Source organism: Cyprinodon variegatus, unplaced genomic scaffold, assembly GCF_000732505.1.
Source record: "Cyprinodon variegatus isolate N-32 unplaced genomic scaffold, C_variegatus-1.0 Scaffold436, whole genome shotgun sequence".
Lineage (NCBI taxonomy): Eukaryota > Metazoa > Chordata > Actinopteri > Cyprinodontiformes > Cyprinodontidae > Cyprinodon > Cyprinodon variegatus.
The window spans coordinates 687,101-702,845 of record NW_015150889.1 but is presented as its reverse complement, the minus strand read 5'-3'; the positions used below and the strand labels follow the sequence as shown (position 1 = coordinate 702,845).

General features: G+C 36.8%; 1 protein-coding gene across 1 annotated transcript in view; it reads right to left on the bottom strand.

The window, feature by feature from the left end:
- Positions 1 to 4,146: 4,146 nt before the first annotated feature.
- Positions 4,147 to 15,745, bottom strand: part of LOC107093624 (nuclear receptor coactivator 2-like) — a 40,615-nt gene continuing 29,016 nt past the window's right edge. Inside the window, exons 2-4 of the mRNA XM_015388804.1 lie at positions 6,609 to 6,716; positions 5,331 to 5,503; positions 4,147 to 4,154 (exon numbers count right to left, since the gene is read on the bottom strand). Of these exons, the coding sequence (XP_015244290.1) occupies positions 4,147 to 4,154; positions 5,331 to 5,503; positions 6,609 to 6,697 (270 nt within the window). The 5' untranslated portion in view covers positions 6,698 to 6,716. The remainder of the gene's footprint in view (positions 4,155 to 5,330; positions 5,504 to 6,608; positions 6,717 to 15,745) is intronic.

Sequence of the window (15,745 nt, the reverse complement as noted above, 5' to 3'; positions counted from 1 at the left end):
TTATCATTGCACAGTTAATGTTGGATAATCCAACCTATTAATGAAAAATGTCTTGAAACCTCAATGAAAGAAGCCTTCCAATTTAAGCCAGTTTTGTGGTTATTAATGAAAGTAAAAAGAAGAAAAAACTATAGAGTGCTGTTGAAAATGCATGACTCATTGATTCTTAACAGGTCAAAATGTAAAAGCACAGCATCCTAAAGATGAAAAGAAGCAATGTATAACTCTGTGTTGCTTTCTAGGAAGAAAACAGCTGCTAAGAGTAAAGCATTTGCCGTATGTTATCTGTCCCACCAGCCAGATAAAACTGAGAAGTCATGACGAAGCCATTACCCACGTGCAAACTTTGTGTTTTCATACAAGATTACTTTATGAATATTCAGTTCCTTGGCAAAACTTTCTGTTCCTATAATGCCAGTCTGATTCTTGCATGCTAACAGAAACATAAAAATGAAAGCAAATGAGGGAACATGAACATTTGAGTGGCTGGCATAATGCCCACAGTATGGGTCATTGCACAATTTTCTTGAGCATTTTTACAACAACTTTTTCCCTTTCCTCCATGGCCGTACCACCGGACTGTTAAGCCTCCCATGGCCCCATTCGCCACATAGCTGACATTCCTTTTCTGGGACTGGAGCTGTGGATTCATCAGCCCTTAAAACTCTGTCACTGCAGAGCCTGGAACAGCACTGCAGTGCAAGGCGGACGGAAGTACATGTAAGGGACTAAGTTTCTTTAAATCATAAAATATATTACAATTTATTTCACATGAAGTAAATAAATGTTCAAATTTGATTCAGAACAGTTTTTTTCTGAAAAAGAACAGTGATGTGGTCTCCAATCAATAAAAGAAAAAAAACGCATCTATAAACTGTCCATAAGCCCATCCTTAAGGAATGCACATGAATGACTTAACAGTTTGACACCAAATATCTTCCTCATTGACTAATGCAAAACTCATTAGTTGAAATTCACTGCATTCAGCAGCACTTGCAGCACATAGAAAAAGTTCAGTGTGGTAATGCTTGTGAGCGGGAAACATAACGAGTGGCTGTTTTGAGTCATAGTCAATAAGTGTTATTAATAAGTGTCCTTATTGATGTTAAAAATCATGTCTCTCTAACTGCTGGAACAACAACAATAGTGATAATCCCAGGCACTCCTGCAGCAATAAAACAAAGAAAAGAAAAAGCAAAGAAATTTGTTTATATATGTATATGTATATATATTTCATAGAGAGACAGACAGATAGATATTCCTATCCCGCTTTTTCTCTCTAATAACATTTACCTTTTTTTTTATTTAATTTAGCTCATCAGTTAAATGTTCCTAAGCAATGGTGTGTTTTCCTGCTGTTGACCTCACAGCTGTGTGACTTGAGCATTATCTCAATGAGTGAGCCTGTGCTTATTCAGCTGTTGTTTTCAGATGCAAACAGTGCAATGACACATGGACACCAACTGGGTGACCACAGGCACAAAAGGAGGAGACGGGAAAATGACAACAGATGAAAGAAAAGATGACAGTTAGGACACTGTTTCAAGTCATAATGGGCATGGATTTTATACATACAAACCAAGGATTGTTAATGATCATCAAATGTTCTTATAGATAAGATCTATAACGTATGATTTAGAAATAAGTGATTTTATCTTATTCAGAAAGCGTACATATAAACACAATCGCCCAAAATATTTCATAACTGATGAAGGTTCAACAAGTTCTTTAACATAACAGCCGACCAAGTTCTGCTAAGTGATCATGAACGAGTACAGAGGGTGATTTCTATTTTAGTATAAAGGGATTTGTTGGACTCGCCACTATTCAAAACATTGGGAAGATCTAAGGCCAGAAATTATTTTCGAATCATCTATTTTCATATTTGTATTATTGTTCTTTGTCCTTTGAATGTGTTCTATGATTATGCGGGTCTGGAGAGAGACAAACTGTCTATCATCAGCTGAGGAAAATAATAAATCTAAGAATCTAAGCATGGTGGTGTTAGCATCATTCTATTTGTCCAGCTGGAAAAAATAATGACTTTGCTAATTCAATAAGATCCACAGAATCTATATCACATTCATGTCCATTTTTGCTGTATTCAATGGAGCATTGAGCTAAATGAATATGATTAAAATACAATCAAGAAAGCTAAAAGTGGATATAAGTGTCGATACAAAAATGGATATAGTGGTTATAAAGTGTACAATAAAAAAAGTGAATATAAGTGGACAATACAAAGGACAATCAAATTACCGGTAGGAAAGGGAATCAATAAATGAGGCACATGAAAGAAAACAAAATAACATTACAGTATGTTCATAAAGAGGGTCAGAAAAAGAAAATCTTGTGAAAGGATTTAAACAGGATCAAGTAACAGAAAAAAGTCAAAAACATAGAAGAAAGGGGGAAATGGAGAAAAGACATCCAATGGTTATGATAACAAAGAAAAAAAGGACCAAAACAGAAGGCACAGTAGGCTGAGATAGAACAGTTAATCAAGTAAGAAAAGGAATAAAAAAAAGAGAAGCAGAATATTGTAGACAAAATATTTAAGTGATTTTCGGATGGATAAAAAATACTAGATAAGAAAAAAGAGCAAAAACCATGAGAAGATGGTATTAAGTGAATGGAAAGATGTAAAAAAACATGCTTTTCAAAAGAGTTCTAAAGCATGCAAAGAGGATTAAATATGATGCCAAGGAATGTGTAAAGGTGATAAAGTCACGAAGAAAAAGTAAAGATTAAGAGAAACTGAGGGACAGATCGAAGAGTAGATCCTCCGCTTCTCTCTCAAGGCTTATTCGAAGGCATGTTCGTCACTGTTATATAAGTGCCTGAGCAGAGTCTGTCTCACTATTACCGTCATTTCACAGTCTGTGGCTTCACACTGTGACGGGGATTGTTTTCTATTTACTTTTAAAAGTTAAGAAGTCTTCATTGGCTCCAGGGATTTCAAAGGTAACCTTTGGGAGTCTTAGCATATTCATTTTACTTCGTTTTACAAACATCACTTCTGAGCTTTTCTAATACCCACAGCTATCACACACCCCTCTAACAGATTTTCCAATTTCATGGGAAGGAGAAGTTGAAGGGGGGTTTTGTGATAGATAGATACATTTAAAAAAATGGCTATCTGAAATAAGACATTGCTTGTGACTTTTTATAGTGGAAAAAAACTACAAAAAACTGTAATAATAAAGTAACCTTTTATTTTTATACCTGACACCTAGATGAATTTTAAAGTTTGGGACCTACTGCAGCCAAAACCAAAGATATAAGTTGAAAACTCTTCTATAAATGTGCTATTTATACAATTATATTTAAGGACATAATTATTCACATACATTTTAATTCATTGTAACCTTTAAATAAAATAAAAACATTTTCCTGATTGGATGTAGTGTAATAGTGCTTTGGAGTTCTGATTGAATCTTACTCACATGAATCTATAGAGGAAGCTAAATATTAGGATTACGATATGGAGTAACCTCGCCTGGGAAGCCAAATGCTTGCAGAATTTGTGGAAACAAACCAGACTCCATCTTGTATCGCTCGAGACTGTTTGAGACAAGCCCAAAAGGAATGGCCAATCACATTGCAGTACTACGGTTTAGGGCAGGACATACAGCTGCGACGAAAGCAAGAGCTGCTGAGCCCACAACCGAACCAAAGTAAACATAGCGGCACAGGAGGATGTACTGTACATGTAGCTGCTGCTATCACATCTGTTGTGTCAGAATCCACAATTTCGTCTATGAAAGAGGAACAGTGAAAGTGCAAAAGTGTAAGTTGTTGTTGTTTCTCCTGGTTGAAATGTTCTGTTGAAAGTCCAGAATTTTATCCGAACACATTCAATGGGAGCTGTCCCAGATTAATAATGTATGGAACTAAACCTAATCTTTACCCATTTCTAATTATGCTTGCCAGGTTAGAAAAGGAGTTTGTACAACTTAAAGTTATAAGAAATCATCAATCAAAAGATGGATTGATAAAAATATCAGTGGAAACGTTTAAGTCAACAAATACAGCATCTGAATGCTGTGATGAAAATAAAGGCTTCCCTATTATTAGAAGAACATAAATAATTGCATTTTTTATCAAAACATGAATGAAAATAAAGAAGTATTTATTTTTTTTACCCTAGTAATCTGTAGAGAAAAGTATTGTTAATGAGTTTTTTGTGGGGTTTTTTCATGTAATGTTATCTAAATCTCATACAGACTCTTGTTCTTTTTCTATGCCTACAGTTACTACTGGTCCTTAAAGGCAACCAGGTGGTCAGATGTGTTATGATTTTCAGAAATTGATGGACTGCTCGGGTGTTGATTGCTTAGGATACTATCTTCATTTTCACCTTTTCTGTCATGGTAGCTTACAAAATCAACAGACCTGTTTGTTGTCTATGATTGTGAGCTACCATAGCAGAAAACAGACTGAGGAAGCTAATATTTAAAGCACTCTGCACCAAAGCAGCAATAAAATCCCAGCAAATAACAATCTTACATCAGGTGTGACCAATAGTTGAAGTAAGATTGGCCAAATGGATGATTAACAGTCTGCTCATAAATTCTTCATGCTTGAGAAATTGTAACCGTAATTGTAAAAAAGTGTGTCAATAAGTTTTGCAACTGCAGTACTGATCAAACTGATAACGCATTGGTGATAAGGATTTCATATACTGTATAGATCTGATCTGAATAAAGCAGAAAACTTCTGCAACAATGTCCCTGAGACAGATGGGATCAATCTAAGCATGTCTGCTCATAATCATAACGGAGAAAAAAGACTATTCCATACAAACTGTCAAGCATGGTGGTGAAGGTGGTGACGATGGATTGACATACTTTTGTGATCTAATAAAGATCTTACTACATTCATAATAAGCATAAAATCTTTCATGCAGCATCTTTTTAATCATATGTATTAGCAGTGTATTTAAAACCTACATTTTTGTTTTCTGTTGGTTTTATACGCATGTTTACCAAATAAATGTGTATGTGGGGATCACGCCTTAGTGGGGTTAGACCATAACAGTTAGACCGAAACCGAATTAAAACAATTTCATTTATGAAGATAAAAAAAGTTTTTGTTTACTGCTGATCAAAGTCAATCAAAACTTTTATCTAAAATTTTTATCTAAAATACACTAAATACATACCGAACATTAATGCTTATATTCATGTATATTCATACCCGTAAAGTATGTCCATTATAAGGATTAAAGTGTCAGTCCCAACGAGTTTTTGACCGCAAGCTAACCTGTGAATTCAATAACAATTTCTTCAAAAGAAGAAGGAATAAAATGAATAGGTTGGGATGCTTACCCTGCTCCTTGATCTGCCTAATCTGCTTCACTGTTTCTTTGAGGATGGCACATTTGTCGGGTTTGACGTTGAGGTCGTCAATGTCGTTGATGTTGGCAAAGATCAGCTCTGCCAGCTCCTCGATATATTTGTTCTCCTGCTCCCTGTTTCGCCTCTCCGTACTTCTCTTAGGGCTGCAACACAGCAAGAAATTATGCCAACAGCATGAATAAACTCAGCTGGAGAAGAAAAGGCCTAAATGGTGGTAATTGCTAAGACAAACAGTGGAAAAACATCACCGCTCTCTGCCGAACAATACGCCCCAATGCTTTTGTCTTTGTGCATTGACCAGCTCTTTTCCGTGGGAGGAAGACCTCCCCAGTGACCCTAAATTAACTTTGTGACCTCTCTATGACCTGACAGTAACGAGTCGCTTGACCTCCTTGTAAAGAACATGATGCATCATTAATACAACAACTTTTCTGCTGTTACATAAACTCCCGGCTGTATAAAGGCAACAGTAACACTTCTCTTCTTGCACTTTCCAAAACCCAAATACTTCTTTCTTTCTAAAATGGACTATTGAAAGCAATACATAATGTATGTTAACATTCGGAAAAGGTTCCATATAAGTAAAAAAAAAATTATCTGTTAACACACTCATCATGTCTAGCCAAATATCCCACATCGGATTAAGTGGTAACTTTGACCATTTTAAAACATAAATATAATTTCAGCCAAACTATATTCTATTGGAGCTCTGGCCGTATGTTTAGGGATTTGTGTTTGATGGAAGGCAAACCTCTACCTCTTTTTTCAAGTATTTAGCACTCTATAACATGTTTGTAAATCCCTTTATTTAGCTCTGTTAAACTTTCAATTGCACCTGAGCAGCATCACCTAAAGCATCATGGTGCCCCCACTATGATTCATTGTGGATATGGGGATGCAGACAGTGATGTGCAATGTTCTGCCTCAAACTCTTATGCAGTTTAGAGATTGGCTTCTATACAAATGCACTGAAGGCACCACTTGCACTGGGGTATCAGAGAAAAGGGCTGAACATGAATGCAAACCACCTTTTGGACTTTTATGTAATGAAAATAAAGTTAGTTTTTTGTTTGTAACATAAAAAAAAACAAAAAACAATGGAGTATATAGGCAGTATATCTTAAGGAGAATAGACTACCAGTATCATAGAAAAATAATGCACCGACTACCAGTATCATAGAAAAATAATGCACCGACAAACACAAGCTCTCTCTATTGATTTTTAAAATCTTTTTAAAGATTTTTCACCTGGGTCCCAGAAGGTCCGACTGACAGTCTTTCCTCTTTAGAGACTCCCCTTTGGGGGGCTCAGGAGTGTCCCCCCCTCCGCTACTCATCTTCAGCAGTTATCAGCACCTAAAGCAATAGAAGACAAGAAAATAAAACAGAGTTCAGCTATAATTATGTATAATTTAAAAAAAAGGATTGGTCTTTTTATATACCAAAAAAAATTATCACATACAAAATGTATACCATTGTGACTGACAGACTAGCATATTTATGCAAACAGGGGGCATCCTGCCAGCTCTTTAGCTTACATTTAGCTTAAACCACCTGTAGAAAAAGGCCTGGTTGGGACTAATGAAACAGGACTTTGCTTTTCCAAATATGTGGTCAATTACTTTCAAGTAATCCATCCATCCATCCATCCATCCATCCATCCATCCATCCATCCATCCATCCATCCATCCATCCATCCATCCATCCATCCATCCATCCATCCATCCATCCATCCATCCATCCATCCATCCATCCATCCACTCCCGCTTAGTCCTCCGGCAGTCTATGGACAGTCTGTTGCAGCTAAGTAATTCAGCTACATTTATTTATAAAGTACCAATTCCAAACAACAGTTAGTTAATACCAGTCCAAGTTCAAAGTCAGTTCCATAAATTCCATAAATAACTTAGTTTTCAAACATTGCAATAAAGATTAAACTTTTTCTTGAAGCTGGTTAAAAGGTTTCTCAATGAAAGCCGACCGCAGGATTGAGGCATTCAACTCTCTAAGAATGAGCATGAAGGAACATCTTATAGTCACTTGCACAGTGAAGGTGATTCTGCAGAAATCTATTAACTCTGACCATGAGCGCAGCAACAGTAGAGCGGAGAAACAACTCTTTAACTGGAAGAAACCGCCAACAGAACCAGGCTCCATGTAGGCGGTCATCTGCAATGACTGGATTTGATTGATGTATAAAACCTTTTTCTCTGAAAATGAAATTAAATGGGTTTTATTTGTAAAAGAAAAATGTGAAAAAAGAGCACTTTATTTTATTTACATTAAAGGTTTTTAAACGTACCAAAAATCAACCAAGTAGAAGTCAGAGTGTGGCTATCATAGCATTGAGACGGGGCCTAACTGAGCATGCAATTTATTTATTTTTTGCACAGCAACAGAGTAATTAACTCTCAAGTTCGTAAATCTTTACTTTAGTTATTAATAGCAAAATAATTGTGTGTTAATGCATAGTATTTACTATTGTACATGTTCACAGTGTCAGATTCTATAGAAATAAGAGAGGCAAAGTTAAAGTAAAATATTCTTCTGTTTCCTCTCAGAATCTGTCTGTACAACTAATAACAATTTTCAAATTATTTTAATCTCCCGATGATGTAAACAACCAGCTCAGAGCATTATCAAACGCAGATTATGACTCACAAAAAACAATGTATCACTGTAATGAGCCTGAAGGCAATATGTGGGCAGCCCAGTGGGAATACAGTGGGTGTCAGTAATTACTTTAGATAGAAATAGCTAATTCACATAGGCACTTTCGCTTTTCCCACAATAATTTGAAAATGTCTGTTTTAAATATGATTGATGCTGAGAATGTTTGGAGAATACTTCTGTAATCTGGTTCAAAAATAGGAAGAACATAAAACTCAGGCGACATTTAAATAAAGCTTTTACTGAGCAAGAAAGATGCACCATATGGCAATATCATGCTGCTAGACTTCCCCCATATGGTTCAGTAAAAGGGACACAATTTAGACAACAGCAAAGGCTAGAATCTAGCCAGAGCTGTTGGGAACTGATGGGCCAACAGGTACCTCTTTTCACTTCAGTTAGTTCCAGCAGCAGGATAGTAACAAAGACAAAAAACAACAAGTAGATAGATAGAATAGAATATCCCTTAGAAAATGTACATAAGGGATAAAAAAAAACCTTACAGGTACATATTTAAAGAGTTATGTTGACATTATTGCACATATTTGAAAATCTTTTCTGATTAAATGAGAAGCGAAAGTAGCTTTTCCTAAATGATATTACTCAGCCACCCATAGAGCTTGCTCTTATTAGTTTACTCAATTTGTTAACAATTTATGTTTGAAGTGTAAGGAAGCATGGCCATAAAATATTCCATAGGCCAGTAGCAAATATTTACTATAATTTGAAATGTTGTCTAAATTTAGTCATTCACATTTTCAGAATCTGAGAATAATGGTACAAAGTACTTGATTCACACTAAATGTTGTCCACAATTTTTTTCTTGGTTTAACTTTAACTTAAATTTCATTAAACTCTTTTGCATCATCGTTTACCTGCTGTGAGTCTTGAATGGACCCAAGTTATTAGAATTTCTGTACAACTTTTTATCTATCATAATAAAATATTTGCCTCACTTACAGTATTGGCCTTGTTTGGAGATGGATGAATACAGTTTTGGATATATAAAAATATTAGCTAAGCAAAGCTCCTGCAGTAAAGGTTCAGGTTTGGTGATAGAGCCAGTTTACTGAGCATTTCTAAAAGTAGTAACGAAAAAAATTGTCGAAATTATTTTAACAATTAGAAAGATACACATAGTGTGAATATTCTCAGTTTTAAAAAGAATTTCTAAAAAAGATCAGGGCAAGAAAAAATGTTTTAGCTTTAGTTTCCCTTAAAATTGCTGAGCTGATACTACCGATTATTTTTATTCTTTTACAGCATTTTATTGTCGTTACACTGTCAAACACTGTCAAATTAACTCTACATCTACATTTAACCCATCCCCTGTGGAGCAGAGGGCTGCCATTGTGCGGCACCCTTGGAGCAGTGTGGGGGTTAAGGGTCTTGCTCAGGGACCCAGAGTGCAGGCTGTGGGAGTGGGGCTTGAATTTAGAACCTGAGGATTCCAACCCACCTAACCACTAGGCCACCACTCTCCAAAGCAGGCGTTAGTGTGAAGGGTCTTGCCTAAGGCCCTGTGAATTCAACCCACACTGGCAGCTCATTCCCCCAAGCTGGGATACAACTCAGGCTTCCTGTTTGCAGGACGGGTGACTTAGCCAGCCACTACAGCTTAATCTGTCTTTGGCTGTGATTGGCTGAATTTTGTACCAATGAAAATAAACTCCTACTCTACCTGCATGGATTCCCAACAGAGCTGAGGATTTGCTGAAGATTCAGCTCTGCCTGTTTGCTACAAAGACTCCCTTTTACCCGGGTAGTTATTTGGTTACCCTAAATGGGACCCCTCGTTAGTAAAAATACAGGTTCCAAAACACACCACTTGGCACTTGCATAGAAATTCCGAAATGCCAAGATCAAGACCTTAGAATACCCGTTTACTGAGAAATGGGCAACATTAAAGTTCTGACACATCTATTAAGCTACAAAACTCAGATTACCATTGTCACCCGAACCTGATGGCCAGATGAAGACGTCAATGTGTGTTGACTAAAATAAAAGTGCAACCATCTTATCATTTGCCACCACCTGTTTTTCTTTGGGCTTCAAATCAACTGGTTTCCACAAGGAGTTTTTCACTGGCAGACATTATTTCCCAGTTTTATATCTGCTTACTCATTTTACAAATAATGATTGGGAAGAAAATATTTAACATGATTAGCTTTTATTCTGCCAAAGTGCATTTAAGACCTCTAAATTAAGACATAAACATGATATGCAAATTCTTTATTTCATACGATAATAAATCCACATAAAATTTACTTTTTAGCACAATTAGACAACTTCAATATTTAAAACCAGGGGGGGATCAATATTTGTAGGGACAGTGTGCCTTTAAGGCCCTTAAACAGGCTGGGACACATCACCTAACAGTTACATAAGAGCCGGTCAGTGTCAGTGGGAATGATACTGCACAGATGAAGGCAGAAGAGAGGGATAAGCAAAAGGGAAAACAACAGGGAGACGGAGACAGAGAGAAAGATTAGTGAGAGTGAATCAGTGTAAGAAAGACAGAATAGGAAGAGAGGACAAGAAAAAAAAGGGTACACAAAGAAATGCACTAATGGACGAGTTGTCAGGTAGTTTTTTTTATTAGGAGAAATGTTTCCAGCACAGATTTAATGTTGACAAGTACCCATGCTGTACAATGATAAAAGAAGGGGTAAACAGAGTGGCAGCAGGAAGAAATGGGAGGTGGGTCATTTGTTGCTCTAAATAATCAAGCCTGAAGGCAGAGAAAAGTATGGCCTAATTACACCATAAGGGATAAGAAGACAGGGGGAACTAGCAGATGACAAGATAATACTACTGAATAAAATCTTTACATGTAACAACTAGAGCAGAAAAATAGTAAAAGCTTCAATAATCAAATTTAGAAGTACATTTTGTTATCTTTACTGACCGAACACTATCAACACTTCTTTTCATGACTGAATTTTCATGCTAAGAGCCTGGCTTTAGCGTTGAAAATCGTCTTTCCATCTACAGCAAGTAAAAATGTGGTAATGCACCGTGAATTTAATCATCTGATTACCGCGGGCCAAATACCTGTTAAAACAAAAATTGACTTGTTGAGGAGACAAAATTCCCAGAAAATGCAGCGTGAAAACTTTGGATATTCCCTGATTTTTACTGCCTCCAGTCCAACCAGCATAACCTCCCAATACTGAGGCATTCATATGCCATAAAGCAAGGCGACCTCTCAGACAAACACCCCCTCCACTGAACTGCAGCACATATGCATGATAAATTGATGTAGTTCACCATACTTAGCATATAGTGCAAGAAAGAATCCTATTTAAAATCCAAAAACTGCCTACAGAATTCTACTAATGAGTATATTGAGGTTAACTATGTGTTCCTAACAGGGCAAAAACTCAGATCCCATCTCATCAGCAGTTTCAGTAGCAGCAGTAAGACTCCCAAACTTAAAATATAACTAAAACTCTTTAGAAGAATCTTTGCTCTTGCCTTGGGTTTGTTTGAAGAGTGACAATTTAGGGCAAAAAAGGTGACATAACATTATAATCTTATGAAACATCTCGTGTTTAAGTATCACAGTACATGCAACAGCTCACTGAAGAGAAAAATCCCTCATGATGGTGACAGAAATCAATAAAAAAGGCTCCTTCAAAGTTTCAATCAATCACAAAGAAGCTACACACACAGACATAAAGTCTGAGTACTCACAACCAGCATCGCTTGGATGTTCACATCAATACGTGTGTGCCTCAAAACACACAAACATATGCTCAGAGGCACACATATGGCACCTAAACATGTGCATTATAAATTAACACTAATGCAGGCTGCAACAAAAGCCCTTATCCAGCTCTGACCGATACAAATGCAATCAGAAGAGCTGAGAGCTTTGCAAAGCGAAGCCATTTAAAAACAATTTGAGCTGCAGAGAAGGGACAGGGCCAGAGGGCCAATGCTGCCATTAAGAAATTAAAGCTGAGGATTGATCACTGCCTGCTTAAGTGGGCCTTGTCTCCAATAGAAACCAACTGTGTGTTTGGGCTACAGGTCTGCAAATCCAAAATAAAGAAGGAAAATTGTTCATTTTAAAGCAAGGTTACATGTCTTTGTAACAATGCCATATAAAGCGTATTCTGTTTAACAAACCTCGTGACTAAACACAGACATAAAAAAGAATCATGGTTCTAAAAGTGTCATCAGGGATTTCTAACCAAACAATTTTTCTGGTCTTCTCTTTTCAAAGAAACAAACCCCGTGGTTTCCCGATGCTGGTGTGTTGCAAGGACAGAGAACAGGTAGTTGTCAGATTACACTCAGATGGAGGTCAGGCTTGGGAAAGAGATAAAAAAACATAGTTGCAGTTGATTTTTGCTTCTACTCTAAAGGTAAAGAAAGGCTAAATATCAGTAGAAGTTGTGCTAAATGTATCAATAGGTAACAGCCCACTAATTTGCGACTAAGCTAATGGTTGGGATGATGAGGCAAACGGCACATTTGTGAAAGACCTACGACACACAAAATGATAGTTGTCATAGGAGTACAATGCATTACAGGCTGTTATTAAAGTAATGAGTCATCCCCAGGCCTTAGCTTGCACACTAATTGAGGTTTTGAGCTTGTAACAAAAAATGGACTATGGTGTCTAATGTAATGACAGACAGCACAAAATTAAAGCTGATGGTGGAATAACAGAGAGCCTCTCTATGCCTAATGTGATAACACCTTCACTAAGTAAATGTCAGAGCTTTTATCCCCAGAAATGAATTGTGTCAATCTATGGAAGCAGCTTTACAAAGGGTCTGCTGTAGGTCTGTACATTTTAAAGATGCACTGCTTCTGAGAAAGCTTTGAAAGTAGCACCGTCATTATTCAGTCATAATTTTTTTAAAAATTTACACCCCTACAGAAATTCGCTACATTTTGTTCTTATATTTTCTATCAACTTTTCAAAATATGATTTTGCAGACCACCAGAAGTAAAATATACCATGCCATCTACCAACTAACAGCTCCCCTGATTAAAGATCAATTCTGACAACAAAAATGTCTAAAAACAATAGAGTATTTGCATGGGTGTATTCGTGATATAATACGTATCACGATACCTGGGTCACAATATGATATTATGAGGATTAGGGCTGAAACATTTAATTGGATTAATCGTGATAATCGATTATTGAAATAATCGTCAACTATCTATTACTAACTAGTAATCGATAAATGGTTGACTGGATTGCAGAGACACTAAAACAAGCCTTTAGCTGACAAATCAGCCAACGTTGAGCAGCAATTAGCCCAAAATAAAAAAAAAAATAAATAAAAACTGCAGATATTTGGCATTCAAAATCAAAAATATTTTTGTTCCGTCAATATGGTCTATCCAATTATTTTATTGATTTGCAAAGTAATCGATAGTTGCAGCCCTTATCATGATATTGCATTATTTTTCCCAGCTAACAAAATTAAATGTATTGATAAAAAAGCAAGTGCTGTATATGTTCATCAGAAGATATTGGTCATTCAGTTATTTTGTTATCCATGTCGTTTGGGGTTTGAGTCGGTTCACGTCTTTCACTCTAACTGCCTCACCTACAGATAGGGTTCTGTGCCCAGCGGAAAAAGGGCTCCACAGCTGTATCTGCCAGGGTGGCGGTGCAGAGGTAAACCATTTTTCCCCTCAATGTTTTAGGCAAAAATAGTTGTTTTTTTTTTCTAATCAATTTTAGAAACTTAAAAGATCAATATTAAATTGGGAAGCCGAAAAACATGATATATCGCCAAGTCGATATACAGCTGTTATGCCATCTATATTCTACATTTGATGTAGGTTTTTGTGATTATATATTAAGCTAAAAGCATGTTTTGTTACTACTGTTTCCCCAACAATGCCCTGTTAAACACAGAAGAGAGGAGAGCAACATGTGCTCTTTGAACATCTCGATTTTTCCAAATTAAAAATCAACTTGCCCATGCCAGAACATTATAAATCCTCTAACATTTTCCTGGCCAATTTTTTACCTACTCAACATTTTATGCCCACCACCAAAGAAATCCTTTTATCTTCATCATTTCTGCTAAAACAGGATCATCATCTCCTAAGGTCATTCCCACATAACCTGGACCATAATAGATCCAGAGCCTCAGTAGAGTTTCAAAGTCCCTCTACTTCAAAAAATATTTGCATCTCACCACCTCCTTTACCACTAAATAAAATTGAAAGTATACAGTGTCAATAAACAAATAATTAACTGTTTTAAAAACCATAAAGAGTCCTCAATAAACAAATGCTTCACTAACTTAAACCAGGAAACAATCCACCATACACCACCCATTAGGATAACTTAAGAGCTTTGACACCAGTGGATTAGACAACCGTAAACTGGGAGGAGGGACCCACCCCCATGTGTTTCCAAGCTTCTCTTAAAGCAGCAGAGCAAAAGAACACGGCCCACTGGTCACATAACAGTAGAACAGACCTAATACCAAAAGAGGCTGGATTAAAAGAACATGGGGAAAGATCCAAACATGATTTTTCTCTGCATATATCTATGTGTTTCACATCAATTTCTGTACATCTCAGCTGTTTGGTGCGATAATGATATGCTAGGGCACTGGCTTAATGGCTGGTGGCCTACTGCCGATTCAGACACAGCAGTAGAGACAGACTTTGACTGCTTCTTCCTTTGACACCCCGGGGCTCATGGGAGTTGACTCAGCAAATAATCACAAAGCAAATAAGACCTCCAAAGAAAAGTTTGGCTGAGCTAACAAAATTTAAAGAGCTTCTAGTCAGACCACACTGCATACGTGTCCAGCACAAAGATCCAATTACCTTCGGCATTATTTAAAGTAAAGATTACAACCCCCTGAGTAGGTTCCTACAAATCAGGATCACCACAGATGATCCTTTCAGTGGTTTCTGATGAATGTGTGGAACATAAACAATATGACTTCAATTGAACTTATTTCAATTATTGATCAAAACATAGCAGTTATTCTAGTGTAGGAAGAACAGAAGAAGGAAACTGGAGAAAGGAAGACATTTTGAGTGACCTAAAAAGAAGGATCTGGTGAACATTTTCTAAAATTATAAACATAAAAACAAAAATAACTGCTTCAAAGCGTAACATAACTGTGGGAAAATAGACACAATAGAAAACGCTTAAATTAATAGTTACATAATTTAAAGGTACATGGGTTTGAAACTGCCAAGCAGGTCACCACTGCAAATGGTCTGTTATGCAACGACAGCATTTTCATTAAGGTCCAAAGTTTTTCATCTAGAAAAACAAGCTACAAATCAAAGTTAGGTACATTTTCAACAGTTGGAGGATTTCAGTCTTTTAGACATATTTTATGTCGTTAAAGCATGTACTGATGTACTGCCACCATGACACAAAACTACAGTTCACGTTTTATCTTGTGTAGACCTGCAGCTACAATTATTTTACAAATCAATTAATCTATCGATAATTTTTTTCAATTCAGCGATTAATAAATCTGATTGCCAAAGATTAGCTGCACAGTGACCCAGTGGGTAGCACTGCTGCCTTGCAGGAAGAAGGTTCCAGGTTCAATACCAGGGGTCTTTCTGCATGGAGTTTGCAGGTTCTCCCCGTGCATGCGTGGGTTCTCTCCAGGTACCCCGGCTTCCTCCCACAGTCCAAAAACATGACTGTTAGGTTAATTGGCTCCTCTAAATTCTCCTTAAAGGAATAGTACACCCAA